We start from the raw sequence: 23,442 nt of genomic DNA on the forward strand, positions 1-23,442 counted from the left end.
GAATTTTCATTGTCACATCTTACTATTGTCTGTCTTTTTGCCCTTTAATTTCCCCTTCCTAATAATCTTCATTTCTACTCTCTCCCTTGTTTTTCCTTGTTTTCTCTCCCTTGTTTTTCCTTTCATATTGTAGCACTCCCTTTAGTATCTCTAGTAATTCTTACCTTTTTGGTAACATACTCTCTCAGGTTTTGTTTTTCTGTGAAGACTTTAAACTTACTGTCATTTTTGAAGGTCAGCTTTGTTGGATACAAAATTCTTGGCTGGCAGTTCTTCTCTTTCAATACCTTAAATACCACTTTCGTGGTATTTCGTACCACTTTCTGATGGGATCAGCACTTAGTCTTATTGAAGTTCCCTTGTATGTGATGCCTTGCTTTTCTCTTGCTGCTTTCAGAATCCTCTTTATTGCTGGTATTTGTTATTCTGAATAGTAGGTGTCTTAGAGTAGGTCCATTTGGATTTATTGTTTGTTGTATATTGTTCTTGTTGGATATTGATATTTATATCTTTCATAAGGATTGGGGAGTTTTCAGTCATTATTTCCTCAAATATTCTTTCTGCCCCTTTTTCATTCTCTTCCCCTTCTGGGCCACCTATTCCTTGTATGTTTGTGTGTTTAACACTATCATTCAATTCCCTGTGACCCTGTTCCCCTTCTGGGCCATCTATTACTTGTATGTTTGTGTGTTTAACACTATCATTCAATTCCCTGTGACCCTGTTCCATTTTTCTCATTCTTTTCTCTTTCTGTTCTGTCTTTTCATGTTCTGATGTTCTGTTCTCAATTTCACAAATTCTGTGGTCTATCAATTCAAACCCACTGTTATATGCCTCTAATGTATTTTTAATTTCACCCATTATGTCTTTCATTCCCATAAGCTCTTCTACTATTCTTTGCAGGCTTTCAAATTGTTCTTTATGCTCTCCCAGTGTCTTCTTAATATCTTTTATCTCTTTAGTCATATTTTCCTTCAACTCCTTGAATAGATTTAGAAGATTTGTGGTATCATTGATTAGGTATCTTAAATCCTGTGTCTTGTCAGAAGTTTTGGTGTGTTCCTTTGGTTGGGCCATCTCTGCCCAGATCTTAGTATAGTTTGTAATTTTTTTGCTGTTGTCTAGGTATCTCAGTATGTTGGTGACTTAACTCTGATAGGCAATGTATCTCGCCTAGTGGGTTTGTTTCACCGTTCTTTGATTTTTGGTTTAACTTATTCTAAAGTCTTTAAAAAATGCCCAGCTTGTTATCGAAATTGGGCCAGGGAGTACTAATGCGGTGCAGATCCACTCCCAGGGGTGGGCTGAGAGACACCTAAAAGATATTTTTCTCCTTACAGTTTCCTGGTCAGCCATGAGATGGCACTTGTCAGCATATCTTTCTATGCAGGTGATTTTTTCAACCTTCACACTTGCCCATGATTCTGGTCTGGCCAGAGCTGAGATTATAAATAGGCTCTGCTGGCTAAATTCACTGAAGAGAAGCCACTCTCTGCCCTCCATTGCATACTCCCTCTTCCCAGGTGGGAAAGGGTCTATTCCCCTCAGTTGGCTGCAATGTGCCATAGGTTTTATCCAGGCTGTTCACCTTGAGGGTGGGGGATGGTCACCATTCCCAGCCATAGGATCTATAAACTCAAGGTTTTCATTTCCGCTTTTTGTCTCTCTGTCCCTCACCCTCTTTGGAGATGTATAGCTATTTCCTGGTCTACAGATCCCCAAAGCAGGTCCCTCAGAAAGCTTTTTGTCCTTCCTCCATTGTTTAGTGAGAGTTGAGCCCTTCCTATCTACTCTGATGCCATCTTCTGGAAATCACAATTCAATGGTATTTAATATATTCCCAGAGCTGTTCAACTGGAGGCATAATTCTTTAATGTGCTGTATTCTTTCTTTTGGCTGGCTGAACAAGGTTGCACAATGCATGTGTTTGTTATATTCAATTCTTTATTTTCAGGCAAGCCTGATTGAGTATCCTCACTAGTCTCCATCTTAAAATGTTACTGCAGGGAAGCAGATATGGCTCAACTGATAGAGCATCCATCTACCATATCGAGGGTCCAGGGTTCAATACCCAGGGCCTCCTGACCTGTGTGGTAAACTGGCCCACACACAGTGCTGCCATGCACAAGGAGTGCGCCCTGCAAGGAGAGCCGTCCCATGTGAAAAAAAAAGTGCAGCCCTCCCAGGAGTGGCACCACACACATGAAGAGCTGATGCAGAAAGAGATGCAACAAAGAAAGAAATGCAGTTTCCTGGTGCCACCAAGACTGCAAGCAGACACAGAAGACACAGTGAATGAACACAGAGAGTAGAAAATTGCGGGGAGAGGGGGAAGGAGAGAGAAATAAAATAAAACTTAAAAAAAAAAAATGTTATGGCAACCAGGAAAACAAATATATCTATGACAGACCTCTGTCCAATACCTAGTACAGTACGAACTAAGTGTGGAGCAAATGGTTAAGACTTGTTCCATAATAATTGTATCACTGAAAAATTGTGGAGATCAACTGGGATTTCACAGTAAACCTGTTTTTCATTGTGTTGCCACTCTACATAACAAATTGCAAAAAGTATTTCCTTGGCAAATATGTCCAAACTTTTATCCTTTCCAGCATATCACAGAAATAAGTTTCTATTACTCAGGAACATTTCCTAGTGCAGAAAAATCAGATATCCATGAAAGCTATATGAAGAGAATAGAGAATTGAGAAGGTTTAACAGGAAACTCAATGCAACACTTTGCTGGAAAGATGAATTTACCTTAAAACAAGTCCATTTTGGGAAGCGGACTTGGCCCAGTGGATAGGGCATTCGTCTACCACATGGGAGGTCCACGGTTCAAACCCTGGGCCTCCTTGACCTGTGTGGAGCTGGCCCACACGCAGTGCTGATGTGTAGGAGTGCTGTGTCCCGCAGGGGTGTCCCCTGTGTAGGGGAGCCCCACGTGCAAGGAGTGCGCCCCGTAAGGAGAGCTGCCCAGCGCGAAAGAAAGTGCAGCCTGCCCAGGAATGGGGCCGCCCACACGGAGAGTTGATGCAGCAAGATGATGCAACAAAAAAAGAAACACAGATTCCCATGCCGCTGACAACAGAAGCAGACAAAGAACATGCAGCAAATAGACACAGAGAACAGACAACTGGGGGGAGAGAAATAAAATAAATAAATCTTTAAAAAACACACACACACAAAAAACCAAGTCCATCTTGGTACCTATCCAAAGATGGTCAGTTCCCCAAAACCTAAAAAGGCCTAGCTTAGTAATGGCATGGATCCTGAATGTAGTACATATCTTCTTTGGCTTACTAATCTGATTCTTTTTTTTTTTTTTTAAAGATTTATTTTTATTTATTTAATTCCTCTCCCCTCCCCCGGTTGTCTGTCTTCTGTGTCTCTTTGCTGTGTCTTGTTTCTTTGTCCACTTCTGTTGTCGTCAACGGCACGGGAAGTGTGGGCGGCGCCATTCCTCGGCAGGCTGCTCCCTCCTTCGTGCTGGGCGGCTCTCCTTATGGGTGCACTCCTTGCGCGTGGGGCTCCCCTACGCGGGGGACACCCGTGTGGCACGGCAGTCCTTGCGCGCATCAGTACTGCGCATGGGCCAGCTCCACACGGGTCAAGGAGGCCTGGGGCTTGAACCGCGGGCCTCCCATGTGGTAGACAGACGCCCTAACCACTGGGCCAAAGTCCGTTTCCCATAATCTGATTCTTGATTTCCCAATGCCCATTCACACCTAGACTTTTTCCTTCATTTTTCTGCTCATTTAATTCTCTCCTACTGCTCCTCATCAAAATGACCAAGAGCTATGAGACACTACTTTTCCTAAAAGTGGCTTTGGAGCTCTTAAAATATTAGTTAAATGTAACAGAAAGACCATTTCAGGGTATTAAACCAAGGTGTTATCTTATCCAGTAAATGAATCAGGGGAATAGGCAGAAATTGGTGGATATCATGAAACTTAATCCTTATCATAAAAATGGAAATATGTTAAGGAAACAGTTTGCTATAAAAGGTCACTTAATATTAGTTTCAATGCATATCATTTTCTTCATTAAAAGGTAAACTATGGAACTTCTGAATAAGGATAAAAGGTTGAATCTATGGTTTTATTTTCAAAATGTGAAAAATTTCCGTTCATTAAGGAGCCTTCAAAATATCAGAGTAAAGTTTTGAAATATACAAGTTATTGTCCTATCCTGTTTTAATTTACTTGCTGTTAAAGCAAATACTATGCAATGGGTTGGCTTAAACAATGGGAATTTTTTGGCTTATGGTTTTGAGGTCAGGAGAAGTCCAAAACCAAGGCGATGCTATCTCCCAGAAGACTGGAGCTGGCTGCAGGTGATCCTTAGTCCTTAGTTTTTCTGTCACATGGTGGCCTTTCCTCTTCTGGATTCTGTTGACTTTCAGCTTTTGGCTGCTCCCTCTGTGGGACCTTCCCTATAAAGCCTTCAGTAATGAGAGTAAGACCCATCCTGATTCAGCTGGGCCACACCTTAACTGGTGATCTTATCAAAAGGTCCTATTTATAAGGGTTCATATTCACAGGAATGGGTTAAATTAAAAACATGTTTTTCTGGGTACCATAGTTCCCAGCCACCATACCTCCCAAGTCAATTTCCCCCCAATACTTAACTTTAAGGAAAAGGGCAGATTACAATATTCACTTGAAAATATAAGAGTTGGTAGGAAGTTCTAAGATATTTCAGGACACTGACAGTATTCACTTTTCAAATTTTCTAAAAAGGACAAAAGGTATTTTAAGAAGGCATTTTAAAATTGGCTGAAATTCTGTTAATGGGTTATATGTTTGGTCCAAAGTACTGCACACCTCTGGTTGCAGTAGCTTGTTCTAGGAAGGGCACCTGGCACAAGCCAGGACAGAGATCTTTCAAAGGATTTTGGAACCAGACACCACAGAAAGTGAAACTCAGTGTCTCTCTTGAAGCAAATTTGGGGATTTGAGAGATGCCAGCAGTTATTTTGGCTTTCAGATATCAGTCTGAGAAGAGCCAAAATAAAGCAAGCAGCAGGAATCAGAGATGGCGAATCTTGGGTTCTGCCATTCCAGGGTTCCAGTCATTCCCTCATAGTTATTTAGTTAGCCTTTTACGTTTCTCATTTAATCCTGAAGGCTTCATGAGGTAAGTACCACTGTTGTCATCTTCCTTTCTTTACAGATGAGGCTACTGAAGCATAGAGGGGGTAAGTAACTTGCCTAAGTTCACACAAGAAATAGCTGAGCTGGGATGCAAACCCAGGAGGGTTGAACCCAAGAGTCTCTATGCCAGTGAGTAATCTCCCTTCTCTAAGGAAATGTGACTTGGCTTTCTGTCACTTGCAGCCACATTAGGGAATATATATTGTAGTAATACTAAGTAATACATTAACTAATGAAAGGAATCCCTTAGTAGGTCCAAAAACTATCTTCTACCTCAAACTTATTTCTCCCTAGGTTCCCTTTCTCCCTAAATGACCTTTTCATCCACCCAAGAGGAAATGAAATTAATCATCCTGGATTCCTCCTTCTTCCTCATCTCCACATCCACTTAATTTTACACCCCCAATCACTTCATTCCACAATCACACATTGGTCAGTTACAATGGATGAAACCCTGTCTTCAAACAAGGCCCATTCTCTTTATTCCTATAGAAAATGCCCTAGTTCATTAATAATGGCCTTGATCTCAGTTAACCTTTTTGTGTCCTAGCTCCCTCATTTGTAAAATGGGTTTAATCACTTCCACAGAGGGTTGTGAAGATTAAATGAGATAAAGTATGAAAAGCACTTAGCTTTTCTACCTGGCAGAGTGTTCAGCAAATGTTAGGTATTTCCTCTAAGAACTGAACAATTCTTGGGTGCTCACAGAGATCTATATTGTTTTTTGCTTTTATGGCAAAAAGATTAGCTGTAGTCAGGAAATAAAGAATCCAAATTAATATTTCATTTTTGTACTTCTTCAAGAGTGACCTGTGTATCTGCAGAAATCTGCTTTCAATATAACTAAATATAAATTCTTAGAACACACAAAACTCCACCAAAAAAAACCCAACTCACCACCTCCCTAGTTATTCTCTATTAGAAAATACTTTAATGACTGTATGTAGCTGAAAAGTGTAGCAAATTCACAGGAGAGAACAAACTATGAAGAACTAACAAGAGGGACTGGCAACTACTTTAACTTCTTTGATCCTATAAATGAGCTACTGGAGCTGTAAGTTGTTAAAATTGTTCGCCTTGTTTAGTGAATATTCCAAAAGTGCAAATTCACTTATGCAATAAAAGACATGAATCTATGTATCTTATAGATTACATATAAACACACACTAAATATTCATATTCCATTTCATATTAGGAATTTTTGTCTTTTTCTTAGAACCCAATTTTCTGTATTTAATAAAACTTAAATATAATGCAAGACAGCCTTTCAGCTTTGTGAAAACACAAATCAAAAAATAAATTAAAGCATTTGTCTTTCCATTTACCTTTAATGAGGATGTAGTCATACATGATCCCAGCTAGGAGCCTGAGGGTAGGGTGGTCAAGACAAAGAACAAACAAAAACAAATATGGGCAAAAAAAACAAAACAAAAAGCAACAAAAAAACATGTGTTGTTCTTTATATGACAGAAACTGAAAAAGATCTAGTAACGATCAAGCTCAAATTCACAATTTCCTTACATTCTCTTTTCCAGTATATATCTTCATTGCATGAAGTTCAAAGTCAATAGGAAAGGGTGTAAATTTTACTTTTTTATTGACTTCACAGTGACGCTGAAGGACAACTTCCCCTTAACAATTTTCATGTATCTTTCCACTACTATCCATATTATTTACTACACATCCTATGCAGTATCTGTCAACAATGACTATTTTAAAATCAATCTGTCACAAAAAGCACTTGTAAAGATGCTCAACATTATTAACCATTAGGGAAATGCAAATCAAAACCACAGTAAGATACCAATTCTTATCCACTAGAATGGTAGTAGCTGCTATCTAAAAAATGGAAAATTGTGGAGAGGATGTAGAGAAATAGGAACATTTGTTCACTGTTGGTGTGAATGTAAAATGGGGCGGCTGCTGTGGAAAAGTTTAGCAGTTCTCAAAAAGTACAGAATTACCATGACCCAGCAATCCCGTTTCTAGGTATATACCCAAAAGAATTGAAAGCAGGGACTTAAACAGATATTTGCACACTGACATTCAATGCAGCATTATTCACAATTATCAAAAGATGGAAGTAACCCAAGTGTCCATCACTCAATGATGGAATAAAATGTGGCATTTGTACACAATGGAATATTATTCAGCCCTAAAAATGAATGTAGTTTTCATCTGTGTGACAACATGGATGAACTTGAAGACATCATGTTGAGTAAAATAAGCCACAAAAGACAAATACTGTATGTTCTTCCTTACCTGAAATAAACAGAATAAGCAAATTCATAGACTCAGAAACTAGAATATGGGTTACCAAGGGTGGAGGTAGGGAACGGGGAGTTAATGCTTTATTGGTGCAATTTCCATTTGGGATGATGGAAGAGTTTTGGTAATGGATGGTGGTGATGGTGGCACAACAATGTAATCAACACCGCCGATTAATGCATGCAAATGTGATTAAAAGGGAAAATTTTACTGGTATATATGCTGATAAAAAGTAAAAAAAAAACCCAAACAAACGAAAATAGGACTGTACAACACAATGAATCCTAATGTAAAGTATGGACTATGGTTAATAGTACAATTATAGTGATATCCTCTGAATTGCAATAAAGGTGCCATACTAATGCAAAATGTTAATAATGGGGGTAGATATATGGGAACTCTATATTTTCTGCAATTTTCTGTAAACCTACAACTTCTTTAATAAAAAGTAAATCAGGCTGTTAATAAGCCCTGTGAGAATTACAAAGAACAAGATCTCTGGCTCATAAATAAGGGATATCCATTTGTTTTCAACTATCAAAGGAAAGCACAGAGAGAAAGATAAAAGTAGTAAGGGTTCATACTAGAACTTCAGAGACTCTAAAAGTAGTTTATCGGTAATAAGTTCCAGGTCAAAGTGACCCCATTCTTTCACAATGGTATTAAACTCAGGGATCTTGCCAAACGAATACTTGTCCAGGTGTTTGAGCAGATTCAAGGCCTTTAAAGAGGAAAAAGAAAAATTCTTGTTTTGCTATGCTGACTTTTTTCTAGTGGCACAATGATTATTTTTGTTGATCCACAGAATAAGGGAACCTTTGCTACCTATATATGTAACTTCTAAAGCAAAAGCATTGATATGCATCTTGTACAAGAATGAAAGCAAAAATCTGGAGCCTTTAACACAATATTCAACAAAATCTAAGATTAAAGACTTAACCACAAATAATTCAGTGAAAATAGAAAACTTTTAAACTATTCATATAACTTCAATTTCAGGATGAGAGAGGTCTTTTTAAACCAGACAGTAACTCTACAAGCCATAAAAGAAGCACTGACTACATGAGAAAAATACAAAATCTTGTACCACAAAAACATGAGAAAACATGTCAAAATACAAACACTGGAAGAAAAAATTTGCAACACAGAAAACTATTATAAAAGGAATGCCTCTCAAGAAAAAAAGTAATGAAATTGGCAATTAATTTACAAATGAGGGAATGCAAACAGCCATTAAGCATGAAAAGAAGACAACAAAAACATCAAAGACTTGGAAACTAAAACAAGATGTCATCAGATGGGCTAAAAATGAGTATGACCATTAACATGAAATACTTGTGGGAATATGGGATGCTGGCTAGGAATGAAATTAGTGTAAACTTGACTTTACAAACAAAAAAGGTCATAATGTATACGAATGTTTACTACCTCAATAAAAAAAACTACAAACAACTAAACTTGCACTTACACCTAGCAAATGGTAGAAAAAGTTGGGTAACATCCATACAATAGCTTAGTACTCCTTTTTAAAAATAGGTAACACACTATATATAAATACAAGTGACTGTTTACATGCCTCAGGGATTTATTTCACCCTTATAGCAACCCAGTAAGAATTACCTTTATCTTATAGTTGAGGAAACTGAAGCACAGAGGAACGAAATAACTTGTTCGAGGTCAAGCAATAGCAGATTCCAACCCACGCAATTTGACTTGAGTGGTTAAACAGCTATGATAGAATGAGGTAGATAGATTTTAATATATTTACTAAGCAAGATGGCTCGAGTTTGGGGGGTGGGAACAAGTTACAAAAATATATGATCCCATTTTTGTTAATTGTATGGAGAATAGAAATATGGGGAAAAAAGGTCTTTTTTTTTTCCTATAGCTAATGGTCAAATATTTGAGAATTTAGGAAACATGAAAGAATGTTTTGTGTTCAATCTTCACACAGTACCCTTGCGGTAGAAAAAAATAGCCCTTCAAAGAAGTCCATGTCCTAATTCTTAAAAGGGTGAATGTTACCTTGTGCAGCAAAAGGGACTTTGCAGACATAATTAAACTAACGATCTTGTGATGGAAGATTATCCTAGATTACATGGGTTGACCAGAAGTAATTTCATGATCCTTACCAGGAGGAGGCAGGAGTGTCAGACAAAGGAAGGAGCTGTGACAAAGGAAGCAGAGGTCAGAGTGAGAGGTAGGGAGAGGTTGGAAGATGCTATGCTGCTGGCTTCAAAGGAAGGCGCCAGGAGCCAAGGAACACAGATGGCCTCTAGAAACTGGAAAAGGTAAGGAACCAGCCCTACTTGATATCTTGACTGGACCAGTGAGACCGATTTTTTAACTACTAAAGTAATAAATGTGTAACACATTGCTTCCAGAAATTCTTACTAAACTGAAAATTGTGAAGCCAGCAACTTCTGATAGGAACGGAACAGATAGGAACCATCTGTAAACCCACTACTGAGAGAAGCATCAAAACCATCAATTGCTTAGTATAGACAGAATGATCTCCCTTTTTCTTTATGGATTTTGAAAACCAACAAAAATGTTCCTTATTACCAGAGGAGAATCAGTCGTATCAGAATTATCTATACTGTAAATGTTTTATAGAGAACGGTTTTAACCAACTAAATTTTAAGCACCAAAATTCCATTTTAATGAAGCAAACTTCTGTTAGGAACCACAGGAAACTAATTTTTATCTCTTCATAAGAAAACTTTTCTGTGGAACTAAACTGTTAAGTTTAAAACTCATAAGCTCAAAGGATCTAGGATATGTATTTTAATGCCTTAATATCATCTGATTTATAAACAAAAATAAATCAATGTGTTTATGAGGCAGGTGTTATCTATACTCCCACTGTAAAAGGCAATCATATATATATATATAAAAAGTCTAACCACAGAAAGGAATATAAAACTATTTATTGACCACTGTTCACCAGTATTTACAATAAAGTAAACAATATACAGTCATATAACATTCTGATTAAAGTTATTGTTTTTCCTGGCTTCTGCTGAACCAGCAATCCAAATACTGAAAAGATTGAGCCTACATGTAAGGAATGCGCTGGGGGGTAAAGAAAAACATGCAGGTCAATAGTTTAGATTACAAAAATCTGTTTACCCATTTATGCCAACAGGTCCTAAATAGTAACATCTAACCATCTGACTAATTTCCATGTGCTACACTGCACAGGGATTTCAACTTTCCATAAAGAAATGGCTCTCTAGAAGCAAACTTTAAATGCTCATTTAACTAAGCCTTGCTTGGCCAACAAAAACACAACAGTATTTACCTTGTTTTCTCATCTGGGTTGGGAGATTGTTGGTGGTGTCAGATTTTCCTCTCAGAATTTTGAGAATATTTTGCATTATATGACTACAGATATAGACAATGAGTTTTGATCTGGTTGCTTTTTTTTTTTTTAAAGGTGCTACCGGGGATTGAACCTGGGACCTTGTACACAGGAAGCAAGTGCTCAAACCACTGAGCTATACTCACTCCCTAAATTATCTGTATTATTACCCTGTCCAATTAATTACTGAATCAACTATTTGATTTGAAAGCTTATGACTCCAGGAAATTTTTCAGTTTAATTTCAAGTGATATCTTGGTTTGGTAAGAATGATGGCATCCCAGAAGCAACATGGACTTATCTATGGTTGTGAAATGCCAATTTTATTTTGAATGGTTTTTTGGTGAATGTTAAAAAAAAAAAATACAAAAATAAAAATTACATATGTATTTATATACACACACACAAATAAACAAAAAATCTCCAAAATGGTCCTTGGGCATATATGGGTTAAACACAAGTTCTAATTCAGTAATGACTGGAAAATTTTTCCCACATTTATAAAAGCTGTTCTCTAATGCAGAGGAAATAATATACCATGGTAGCAAATGTTCTTTTCTGATAAATGAAGCAACTACAGAAAGCTTTCATTTGTGCAAAATAACCAGTGACACTGATGGAAAAAAACCCAAAAAACCACACAACAAAAACCAAAGTCCCCCAAAAACCCTAACTCCCCCAATACTTCTACTTCAAAACAAACATATCAAACTTGATTTCCATTAGAATGTAGTTATTCTTCACACTAATAAATCAAAAAACCAAGACCTAGATTTTATATATATATAAATATATATAAAAAGCAACAATGCAGACAATTATTGAGCTTCATCTTCTGGACAAGAATGCCAAGTTAGTCTCTCTTCATAAAAAGCAATTACAATCTGAGGACACTTCATGTTTGCCTCTTTTGCCAGCACCAAGTCTGCCTCATCTGAATCTTTCCTGTTATGAGAAAAACAATACTCAGTTAAAATTCTAAATAGTTTTCAGCAACCAAGAGCCCTACATTTAAAAAAGAATGATTCAATTAAACAAAAGGCATATTTAATCACTTCAAGAGGATTGTGGATGCTTTTGGCTGTGTTCCAAATTAAAACAACATCAGAAAAAAAAAAAAAAATAGGCCACAGTTTGCTGACTCTGCATCCTTAGTGGGGAGAGAGTATAGCTCAGTGGTTGAATGCTTGCTTCCCATGTATGAGGTCCTGGGTTCAATCCCCAGTACCTCCACAAAAAAGGAACTAGAATCCTTTCTACAGGTAATTACACTTTAATAGTGGAAACTACAAACATTTCCTAGGTAACACTTCACAAAATTTTAAAAAAAGTCTGTCTATTCCTTCTTTAAATTTTATAATGGCTATCACATACACACTTACCATTTCATAAGAAACATGAGCTCTCCACTGCTGTCTGTGGCACCAATTATGCGTTCAGGATCAAGACCTCTAGCAAAGCCTCTTGGTTTGTCAGCCTGTTTAAGAGGTTAAGTGGTTATTTACACAAATTCTTCCACATATTTGTCTATACAGCAAAAAGAATATAAACTTCTAATGTTTTTGTTATATACAGCTTTTAAATAAAAACCTTCAAATACTGAAATAGAAATGATTAGAGCAAGATCCCATATTTAGTACTAAATCACATTATTTCCATTAATTTCACAAACAGTAAAAGCAAATCTGGGGGGAAGCACATTTGGCTCAACTGATAGTGTCCACCTACCACATAGGAGGCCCAGGGTTCAAACCTAGGGCCTCCTGACCCATGTGGTGAGCTGGCCGATGTGCAGTGCTGATGCATGCAAGGAGTGCCCTGCCATGCATGCATGGGGGGGTGTCCCCCATGTGCAAGGAGTGTGCCCCTCAAGGAGAGTTGCCCCATGTGAAAAAAGCGCAGCCTGCCCAGGAGTGGCGCAGCACACATGGAGAGCTGACGCAGCAAGATGAGGCAACAAAAAGAGATAGAGGGAAGTGGACTTGGCCCAATGGATAGGGCATCCGCCTACCACATTGGAGGTCCGCGGTTCAAACCCCGGGCCTCCTTGACCTGTGTGGAGCTGGCCTATGTGCAGTGCTGATGCGCACAGGGAGGGAATGCTGTGCCATGCATGGGTGGCCCCCACGTAGGGGAACCCCACGCACAAGGAGTGCACCAAGGAGAGCCACCCCAAGTGTAAGAAATTGCAGCCTGGCCAAGAATGGCGCTGCACGCACGGAGAGTTGACACAGCAAGATGACACAACAAAAAGAAACGCAGATTCCCGGTGCTGCTGATAAGGATAGAAGCGGTCACAGAAGAACACACAGCAAATGGACAAAGAAACCAGACAAATGGGGGAGGGGGAATAAATAAATAAAAAATAAATCTTAAAAAAAAAAAAAAAAAAAAAAGACAGATTCCTGGTGCTGCAGACAAGAATCAAGTGTACATAAAGAAAACACAGTGAATGGACAGAGAGCAGACAACGGGAGAAAGGGGAGAGGAATAAAAAAAAAACAACAAAAAAAGCAAATCTCGGCATCTGATATTTGATGTGAACTAAAATTTCTAAAAATATTCTGAATGTAAAAGATGAACCATAATGTAAACTATAGACCATGGTTAGTAGCAATGCTTCAATATTTGTGCAATTGTAACAAACTAATTAAAGATGTTATTAATAAGGGAAAATGTGCGGGGGGAGTGGTGGGATATATGGGAATTCCCTATATTTACCATGTAACTTTTCTGTAATCTAAAACTTCTTTAGAAATAGAGGGAAAAAAAAGTGCTATTGTCAACTGTTACAAAAGTTCCATACAAGATGTTAATAATAGGGTGGCATATGGGAATCCTGTATTTTGATTGTTCTGTAAATCCCAAATTTCTCTTAAAAAAAAAAAAAAGACAAGAAACAGACAAATTATTCAAAGTTAGCAATTGGAGAACAGCAAGGGAACAAAGAAAAAACTATTTAATCTATTCATATCTGGGAACTCTAATCAAGCTGTATTTATCAACCCTTGAAACAGTTATTTCGAATTACTCTAAATTACCCATCTGTTTTTAAAGCATACACAATATAGTAAAGATTTTTAGACTTATACTAAATATTATTATAGTCAATATAAATCATAGGAAACCGTAGAAATTTCTAGTTTTAGTATAAACCAGTGGCTTTCAACATATGACTGAGGACCCTGGGGAATCCTTGACACCCATCAGTGGTTCTGCAACATCCCCTCTTTTCCATGTATGCATCTGTGCAACTTTGGATTGTCTTCATGTACTTCAACCAAAACTACATACTGCAACAAATCAAATGCAGAAGTAGACATAAAACAATGCCACTCTTCTCACTAAATTTTGTTTTAAAAAGTTTAATAAAAAATGTTTTCATATGTAATAGGTTTAAAATTTTTTTAAAACTGTGGGTAACCTAACACTTCTCATTTTTATTACTTTCAAGTATACCATTTAGTGGTGGTAATTATATTTTATAATGCTGTGCTACCATCACAACCAGAACTTCAGCATCACCTGAAACAGAAACTCTGTACCCATTAAACATTAACACCCTGTTCCCTGTACCCCTATTTTTGGCACCCTGTAATCTACCTTGTCTCCATGAATTTGCACCATATAATAAATTTTTGTTATTCTTAACTGAAGAAATTACATAAATATTCCAGGAACTTTTCAGCTTTAATTTCTAATACAGTAAATGTGAATAGTTATAATTCATATAAAAAAAAGTTCTTCGGGATCCTCAATTTTCTAAAGTGTAATGGGGTCCTCAGACCAAAATATCTTGAGAACTGCTGATACCAACAAATTCTCTCTCTCCCAGTGTTCCACCAATGATCCAGGCTCTGGAATCAGACTTCCTGGATTAGAATGATGGCTCTTACACCTTACAAAATGTGTGGCTCTGGTTAAGTTACTTAATCTCTTTGTGGTTCAGGTTCATTAACTATAAAACAGGAATCATCACAGTATCTATCTCATAAGTTTATGAAATACAAGTTACTGAGAACAATGACTGGCAAAGCATGATTCTGTTAAGCACGCACTTTACTTTCATATTATAAACACTGATTCTTACCTTTTCACCTTGGCTGCTAAAGCATTCAGAACCAAATTGGGTGGCAAGTATCTATAAACTTGAGTTGTCATGAAGACTTTTTAAAAAAGACTTATCCCCCTCAATTTGTGCTTACTGTATGCTCTCTGTTGTGTGCTCTGTGTTTGCTTGTCTTTTTTTTGGGAGGCACCCAATCGCTTGGAGCCAAGCCCACTCCGTTTGTTGTATCTCCCATTGTCAGTACTCGTGGAATCATTCCACCATGCGAGCCCACAGGTCAGCTCGCTGTCTTGCACTGGGAACCCAACCAGGACCTCCCATGTGGTAGGCAGGCACCCAACTGCTTGAGCTACATCTGCTTCTCATGAAGATTTAACGGATCATCTGCAAGGCATTTGGCATCTAGTTCAAAGGACCAAATTTTAAATCCAAAGTCCTTACTGATTATATAAAACCTACCTGGATATGTTCAGTATCCAAGCCTACAAACAATCTAGCAACAAGGCCTTTCCCCAAATTGTCATACTAGCCAGTAGGCAGGACAAGTATAATCTCTGTTCTTGAGCTGAGGGCAGAAAAAGTTTTCTGATGTGATTAAAGCCACAGAGATACTAGTGAAGCAAAGACAGGATCAATATACAAACCCAGTGTCTCAATCCACACCAATAAAACCTAATTTTTATTATCAAAAACTATAATCTTCAAAATCAAAGTACTATTTGGAAATACTTTGCCAAAATAAAAATCACATGCCAAAGTACTTCCTGGTGATCAATGCCACTAATGGTCTACAATCAAGATGTGAACTGTGGATTGTTCTCTCTGTAATATGAAGGTTATCAATGATCCAAAATCTTATTGTTGCTTGTATTTAAGACTGTGAGGTCTGGACTGCAGGAAACTGGTATGACCAGGGATCAAATCCAGGAATCCACCTAAAACAAGCACGTTGGAATTTAAGTTGTATAAGCACTTAATGCACAATTACATAATGCAGGCTAAATGATGCTGATTCTCCTTGTTGTTAATATTAAGCATCTTAAGAGTCTTTATACTGTTTAACCTTGAGTTTTAAAAATTACCTTAAGAGTATTAAAAAAATATCAATGCACCAACCTTTTGCAAAAACTCAGTTTGATTTATACTTACAGCATCTCTTTTCTTCTTTGATTTGCTGTCATCAGATTCACTGTCAGATAAAGATTTTCTTTTTGTACCATCTTTTTCTTTACCAGCTTTTTGAGAATTAAGAAATGCTTCAATTAACTCTGGGCAATCTAAATTTTCTTCAGGCTCCCAAGTATTGTCAGCACTGTGTTCAGTAAAAAACAGCAACAAAAAAGTTGCTTCAATTAAACAAGGTTTATCACCATTACCTGGATCCATTTAATATGTATCTGAAACAAGTGTCTTCTGTTCTACAGATGCTAGTTGTTTCCTTCCTATCCCCTATGTTCTTCTGAAAGAATTTGCCAATATTTCCTTTTAAGAATGCTTGCTTTCATAACCCCTACACTAAATGTGAAATCTATATTATCTTCAGGTTAACTGACCCAAAGGTAGATACATGACTCGGACAGAATAATGAGGGATAATACTTCTCCAGGTTACACAGATGATCTGGCCTCAGAATTTCTCTGGAGGTGCTTCTTAAAAACAGATTCCTGATTACCACCCAAAATGACTAAATCAGATTATAACTAGGGTTGAAGCTTCCAATACTGAGGAATTTTCAAATTTGAGACATTTTCAGCCTGCTGTGTACTCAGATTGGGAAATGATATAAAGCAGAGGTTGGCAAATCATGGCCTGGGAGCCAAACCTAACCTACTGCCTGTTTTTGTATGACTTGACTCTGGGGGCTAAGAATGCTCTTTAAAAATGTATCTTTTAATAGTTACGGGGAAAAAAAAGGAAAATTATATGAAATTCAAATTTCAGTGTTCATGAACAAAGTTTTATAGGAACAGTCATGCTCATTTGTTTAGCATTTAATTGTTTATGGCCGCTTTCATATGACATCCAGAGTTGAGTAGTTCCTAGAGACATATGGCCCCCAAAGCCCAAAATATTTACTATAAAACCTGGTACAGAAAAAGTGCTGACCTGATACAAAATTAGGCCAACATGACCATTTCCCTTTGTTTTTTCAGAGGGGCCGAAAAGAAAATGAATATAAATTATCAACTTTTAAAATTAGATTATCCTAAACTAGCGATAGGCTTTGCTAAACTTTGTGTGTGGTGATCCAAAAAGCCTTTATAGAAGCAGATGAAATGAAATCAATCCTTTTAAGGAAGCTGGGAAAGTGCTATTAACCTCTGGCACTTCCAGCTGGTCTGGGAGTTAAGACATTTGTGGATATTCCCAAACTCCAAGACTGGTAAACCTAAATTAGTGGGTGGAAGATGAAAGAATTGTCCATTCTTGTTTACAGCCTTCTGTATTATCAAATACATTTTAATGCACATGGCAGGTTCTCAATAAATACCAATGGCCTTAACTTTGGGGAGGAGAAAGAGAAGAGTTAGTTTCTAAGGTTTTGATGGGTAGGAGACAGATAGTTGTTTGTTATCTCATGGAATTCCAAAAAAACTGTCTTACCATTTGAAAGTAATTCTGTGGCAAACTGTATAAATCTAATCTGCAAAAAGTTCACAGGCCTATTTTACTTAGCTTGGCTAGCTGTAATTTTTTGATAATACATTATGAGTTTATGTATAATTAAGTTCAACTAAAGAAACTAGAAGGCTAATATAGATACCTAAATCTTCCACTCTTCACATAATTCCCAAATTGTTATGGAGGCATTATGAAGGGTGTGAAAATAGGGAACAAGTATTTGAAGCCTTATATTTGGCTATCACACAGCTCATCACTACCATGCTCAGAAAAAATGGAAAATTGTTCTTGTCAATCTTTACCTATCCTTTTTTTTCCTTTAAGGAAGTACCAGGGATTGAACCCGGGACCTCGTATATAGGTAGGAGGTACTCAACCACTTGCACTACACTGGCTCCCCTATCCATTATTAATTATCAAACTACTTTGCTGCTAATCATGGCAGGTTAGCACGTGATAACTACAAGTGTAAAAATTTAGATTTTCTTCATTTTAGCTGTCACAAGACAGCTAAAATTACAAGAGTGGTTATGAGAACAATTCTTAACAAGGAAGATGAGAAATGAACTTCAAAACTGCCCAGGCTCTACTTCTTAGAAATTAGAATACAGTGAACAAAGTATAGGACCTGGATTGTGATAAGCAAGCACTTCTGTTGAAGAATGACTTGTCTATATTGTATAGCTTCAATGGTTTTCAGTTCCTCCTCTATGTTCTAAGGGACAATGTAAATTAGTATTTTAACTACTAAAGTATCTAACTACATTAAAACCACCTTACATCATAAACTGATCTCAATTTACAAACATGACTCTCCAGAGTGATGAACTACTCTCAAATATAGCTGGTTTCAACTATAGGCTAAGGACTAGGCTTTTTCTTTTTTAGGAGGTACTAGGGATTGAACCTGGGACCTCATACATGACAAGCAGGCACTCAAACAGAGCTACGCCCACTCCGCAGGACTTGGCTTTTCAAACAGACCTAAACAAGAGACCCTGGAATTAAAGGTATCTTTATTCTGCTAAAAGATCCCAGGCTAAAAACAAATTTTAAACACCATATTAAGTTCAGCTAAATAGCTAAATATATAATAAAAACCACTAAGGTTTCTTACTCGGTAAATCCCTTCCACTTTAGGAAATATTCCACTTTCCCATTCACTACACGTCGATCCAGTACTTTCTCCACCACAAATTCTTCAGGCTCTGCCTCTTCAACTTTTTTACTCTTTCCATTCTGCTTCTTTCCCATTTTTTGCTAAAACCAAACAAAAGAGAAATTTAAGGGAAATACTCGTTTTTGAATTTTGAGTATATTTTAAAAGGTTAATTGCTTATATTAGTGTTGCTTTCGGAACATAAATTTTTACTTCTATATGCCAGGGTAGAAGAGTTATCTACTGAAAAGATAAGTCAATGAATAATAAAATAAAGGAATGCTTAATTCCACTGGTTTAGCCCAAACTTATCACCCAGCACCATTCACCAAAAGACAATCAAAAATACTACCTGAAAAATAATTATCTTTTCCCAGTCTTATTTTTACACAGCCTACACGACCAAGTTTACCAGAGTTTTTACTCACTTTAACCACAATACAGAAACAATTAGGTGTTAGAGGATGATAAGGAGAGTAAGTTGCAGAGACACGTCTTACTCATTAAGTGAACCACAGATCTGTTAAACTATATAGCCCGTTGACAGTTCTAAGATTCCCTTTCCTAATTCAAACTACATTCAAATACTAGAGTTAAAAGCCTCAAAAATACAGAGAAAAGGTCATGGTGAAAACAACTTTTATAAAACATAACAGCCTTAATACTGAAGAGCTCATTTCAGAATCCTGGTATTTATCAATTGCAGGGTCAACCATGGAGACCATGAGTAGGTTAAAATGACAAGATTATTTTCCCATGATCTCTGTAGATACTCCTGAACACTTGGAACAAACCTATAATGTTGTCCCTTCAAGTGGTCAAAATGCTGAATCATTTTAACCAAGGTAAAATGCTTCCTTCCCAGTTCCTTAATAGAATCTAAATTGCTAAACTGGTAGCCAACCAAATTCACTTTAAACAGTATATTTGGGGGAGGGGGTGTTCCTTTTTTTGGGTATAACACTAAGTGAAGTAGGAGAGCCAATTCAATGAGCCATTTCTCAATAACTCAGATTTGTTATGGAAGGACTAAAAATGGGCAGATAAAAAACTTATATGGTTAATTAGAAGAGACTAAGTGGAGAAAAACAACCCTAATGTTATGTTCATTTTAAAATCATCTGAGAAGTCAGTACTACTAAAAAAAAACAAACTCAATTGCCCAGTCAATAAAGACACCAGAGAAGTATAGCATGCATGCATGCATGCCAAAAAAAAAAAAAAAAAGAAAAAAGAAAAAAAAAGTAACAGCAATGTCTCAAGAATGCAAAAGGACATTAAAGCTACTTAGGGTTGGGTATGCAGACATAGGCAAAAAACAAAAATTCTCTTGAAATAAACAAACAACCCCCCCCAAACAGGAAACATCTGATTTTGACTATTCCAGGTCAAGCCTTAAAAGTTTCAATCAACAGACCTGAGTAAAATAGGCTTTCTGCCTCTCTACAGTACAAGGAAGAATAGTATAGGGAAGAGCAAAGAGACATATTGGAATAGACAAAAATTTACTGGATGCTGAAAAACAAAACAACTACTGTCTGAAAATAAGAAGTTAAAAGACTAAAGAGAATGCCCAAAAATACAGAAAATGAAAAGATACAAAACAAAACAAACTAGCTTCAGGTGTGCATCCTTTTCTTTTAAATTAAAAGTATGACTGGTTTAAGCCAACAGATTTTTCTTCCCCAAGCAAAGCATGGATTTTGAAGCCAAAAAGCACTTATTATTTAAAAGGAAAATTTACTGTTTTCCACTTCAATTATAGCACATATCTTAGAAGACTAATAAAATTACTTTTAAAATGAAATAGATCAAAACACTGTGATGCTATATGAAAAAATATTTAAATATCAATAAAGCATAAACAGTGAAGACTACCAAACTGCGTGTAAAAGCAGTATAAATCTAATGGGAGCATCTATTCGTTCGCTTTCTGTATTTACATTCATCCTCAAAGCCTCCTTCTGCCTCATGGACAGCTAGTTCTCTTCCCATCAATATTTGACGAAGGATACAGCTGACTGGTAAAGTCAACTCACGATCTACATTGGTTTACTGATTACGGAATTTCAAGGCTCACTCAATTCTGAAGGCCTTAGAAAATGCTGTTTTTTACCAATGATGGTTTTGCATGGTATTTGAGAACCATGTGCCACAGAGACTGGCCAGACAAGCCTTAATTTCAGATTTCAAACTGTTTCCCAGGATACTTGACTAAAACATGCAATTTAATGATGACACAAATTTAAAATGACCAATTTGCCCCTTTCAGTGTGAAACTCAAGGGGAGAATATACAGACCAAAACCAAAAGTTTTGCTTTACATATTAACACTCACCTTCACATGCTTAAGACTAAACGGATGATTAAAAGTCAATACTGTGGGAACCATAACTTTGAATTTCGTGATTTTTATGTGAATACCAGTGTTGTTTTTTTAAAAATGTGTAACTTGACATGGCTGAATATATTTGTCTTTATATATTTCCAAGATTTTTTAACAACATGTAAGTAAGCAAACTTTGGGTTTAAGAAAACAGGTAGAGAGAAAAACAATTTCTCAAAAGATATAGCCTTCTTTCCTTAACAATATTTATTTGTTTCATTTTTTGTTTAAATAAATCACTGCAATGATTTAAATTTAAGATCTTTCTGTATTTTAAAGCAAGCAAGCTGAAATGTGACAAAGTGACCAAAGTAACAGGAAAAATTTAGTGGCCCTTGCTATAATCTAGGTGTAAAAGGTACCTGTTCTTTAACTTGGGTATTACTGAAAATACTTTATTTCTCTAGGTTTCAGGCACAGTGATTTAGACAGTATTTATTGTGCCAATATGAATGGCAGTACAGCTCTAGCTGCGTATACTTTTAACGTATCTTCTATGTTTTGTATTTTCTTTCAAAATAAAAACACTCCACAAAATTCGGTTTGTGCTGTCCTCCCAAAGTCTCTAGAATTAGATATATTAAAGCTTTAAATGAAAGAAACTATTAAGCCAAGCCAGTAAGTGTCTCAATATAATTATTATGTTTTTGCCCCTGGTTCTCCCCCAAAATACTGTGGGGAGGTGTGGGGTGGTGGGGGGAATATATGGATGTAAATTTCTCAACCACAGAGATGCAAAGTTATAATTTTCGGGGGAAAAAAACTCGTGTTAGATCCTTACATAGTTTAGGTTTTCATTAACTTACCAATGTAGTTTTATTGGAGGCCATTTTTTATTGCAGACTTGAAGAGCTATTACTAGAAAAATGCATGACAGTTAAAAGGAAGTTTGCATGACATATAAAAGGTAGCTAAATACAAGTCTTGTCTGGATTCCAACCCCCACGTAGGTAGTGCACATATTAAACACGGATATAAATCAACAGGGCAGATTTGAATTCCTACGTAAACTATTAGTATTATATGACAAAGTACATCTATGTTCCAACCAAGTGGATCCAGAAGACCTTATTGGGACCATTTGTACCTGAACCTGAGTTTTGCCTGTGCAGAAAAACAGTGGACAAATATTACTTCCGATCTAATTCCCGTTTATACCAATTCTACAATATTTAAAAAAACAAGCGTCTTATTCAAAATCATAGACCATTACCCAAACCGCCACACCAGTAAATTACCGTGAATTTTTCCTCTAGACCTAACAGTCCAAAATAACCTCTAATCTAATCCTAACTTGATTTCTACTCAGAAACCCTTTCTCATTCCAGTTACTCGTTAAGCAACTACAGGGAAAACACACGGAGAAGGCTCACTCCCATTTAATGTCACTTTAAAAAACAAACCGTCTCCCTAAGTTCCTCCGGTCCCCCATGGCTCCAGGTCTCTACCGGCTTAATTCCGGGGTGATAGGGCCCAGGCGCCCACCCCCCACCCGGGAGCGCGGGCCTCGTGGCGGCGTATCCCGGGGAGAAACAAAGGCCGCGGGGCCGGGGCTCAAGGGCACTGCGCCACCGGCCGCGCCACCCCCACCCCCGGCGGCGGCCACGTAACGGAGCGCCCGCCGCAGCCTCGAGCCAGTGGGCCGAGCGCCCTGCCAGGCCGCGCGGATGCTGGAAAATGCGCCGCTCTCCCGGGAGGCCCAACTCGCCGACCAGGCCCGGCGTGGCGGGCTCCCCATCTGGAGCGTGGCTGGGGGAGAGAAGGAAATGCGCTTTGTCTGGATTTCAGGCAGCTGTCGACTGAAGTCTCCACCGTTCCGAGGACACTCTCGTACCCCCCAACTAACTACAAGCACAGGCCCTGCTCCCTGCCCGTCGCGGGCCTCCGCTCACCCAACTCCTTCCCGCCAGAGCTGGGGATCCGGCGGGAGCAGGGGGCTGAGGGGTACCCGGGGTGCACGTGGTATCTGAAGCACCACCACCGAGTAATAACTAGGGAGAAAGAAAGACACCGACTTCACCGCCTCCGTGCTGCTCCGGGTCTCGGGTCCGCGGCGTCTCCGGCCCTGCGCGCCTCCAGCCGAGCCACATCCGAGGGGGAGGGGGCTGGGGAGGCGCGCGCGGGGCCGCCGGGGGAAGGGGGGGAGCGGCACCGCCCACGCCGGGCGGCCGCGAAGGGAGAGCAGGGGCGGGGTGGGCGGGCGCGCGTGCGCGCGTGCCCACCGGGGGGAGGGGCCCAGTGCCCTGCCCGCCGGGAGTCCGGGGTCGGCGGTGGGGGGCTGCGGCCACGACCGCACTCACCATTCGTGGCGTGGCGAAGGGAAAGGGGAGGAGGGGCGAGGACGGTGGCCGGAGTCTTCTAGGTGGATGCTTTTCTGCTTCGCAGCGGCGGCGGCTGGCGCCAAAATCGGACTCCGCC

At 38.3% G+C, this 23,442-nt stretch overlaps 1 protein-coding gene across 6 annotated transcripts; it reads right to left on the minus strand.

Moving 5' to 3' along the window:
* Positions 1-10,338: 10,338 nt before the first annotated feature.
* On the minus strand, positions 10,339-23,429 carry CBX3 (chromobox 3). Of its 6 annotated transcripts, none has more exons than XM_004459949.5 (6): positions 23,325-23,429; positions 21,831-21,882; positions 18,597-18,739; positions 16,007-16,169; positions 12,171-12,265; positions 10,339-11,733 (listed from the first exon to the last, which is right to left on the minus strand). In XM_004459949.5, the coding sequence occupies exons 2-6, from the start codon at positions 21,852-21,854 to the stop codon at positions 11,607-11,609; spliced, it is 552 nt and encodes a 183-aa protein (XP_004460006.1). In that variant the 5' UTR covers positions 21,855-21,882; positions 23,325-23,429; the 3' UTR covers positions 10,339-11,606. The 6 variants fall into 6 exon arrangements, with proteins under 6 accessions (XP_004460006.1, XP_004460009.1, XP_004460008.1 ...); XM_004459952.5 differs by lacking the exon at positions 23,325-23,429 and adding an exon at positions 23,040-23,236; XM_004459951.5 differs by lacking the exon at positions 23,325-23,429 and adding an exon at positions 22,917-23,090.
* Positions 23,430-23,442: the final 13 nt, after the last annotated feature.

This window comes from Dasypus novemcinctus, chromosome 5 (assembly GCF_030445035.2).
Source record: "Dasypus novemcinctus isolate mDasNov1 chromosome 5, mDasNov1.1.hap2, whole genome shotgun sequence".
In the NCBI taxonomy this organism is placed as follows: Eukaryota; Metazoa; Chordata; class Mammalia; order Cingulata; family Dasypodidae; genus Dasypus; species Dasypus novemcinctus.

Coding starts and splice junctions, on each gene's coding strand:
- CBX3 (XM_058296864.2), bottom strand. CDS start 23,114: ATGTGGCTCGGCTGGAGGCGCGCAGGGCCGGAGACGCCGCGGACCCGA. Junction 16,170..18,596: donor AAGTGGAAGGGATTTACCGA/GTAAGAAACCTT, acceptor TACTGAACACAG/TGCTGACAATACTTGGGAGC. Junction 12,266..16,006: donor CAAAGAAGAAAAGAGATGCT/GTAAGTATAAAT, acceptor CCTCTTAAACAG/GCTGACAAACCAAGAGGCTT.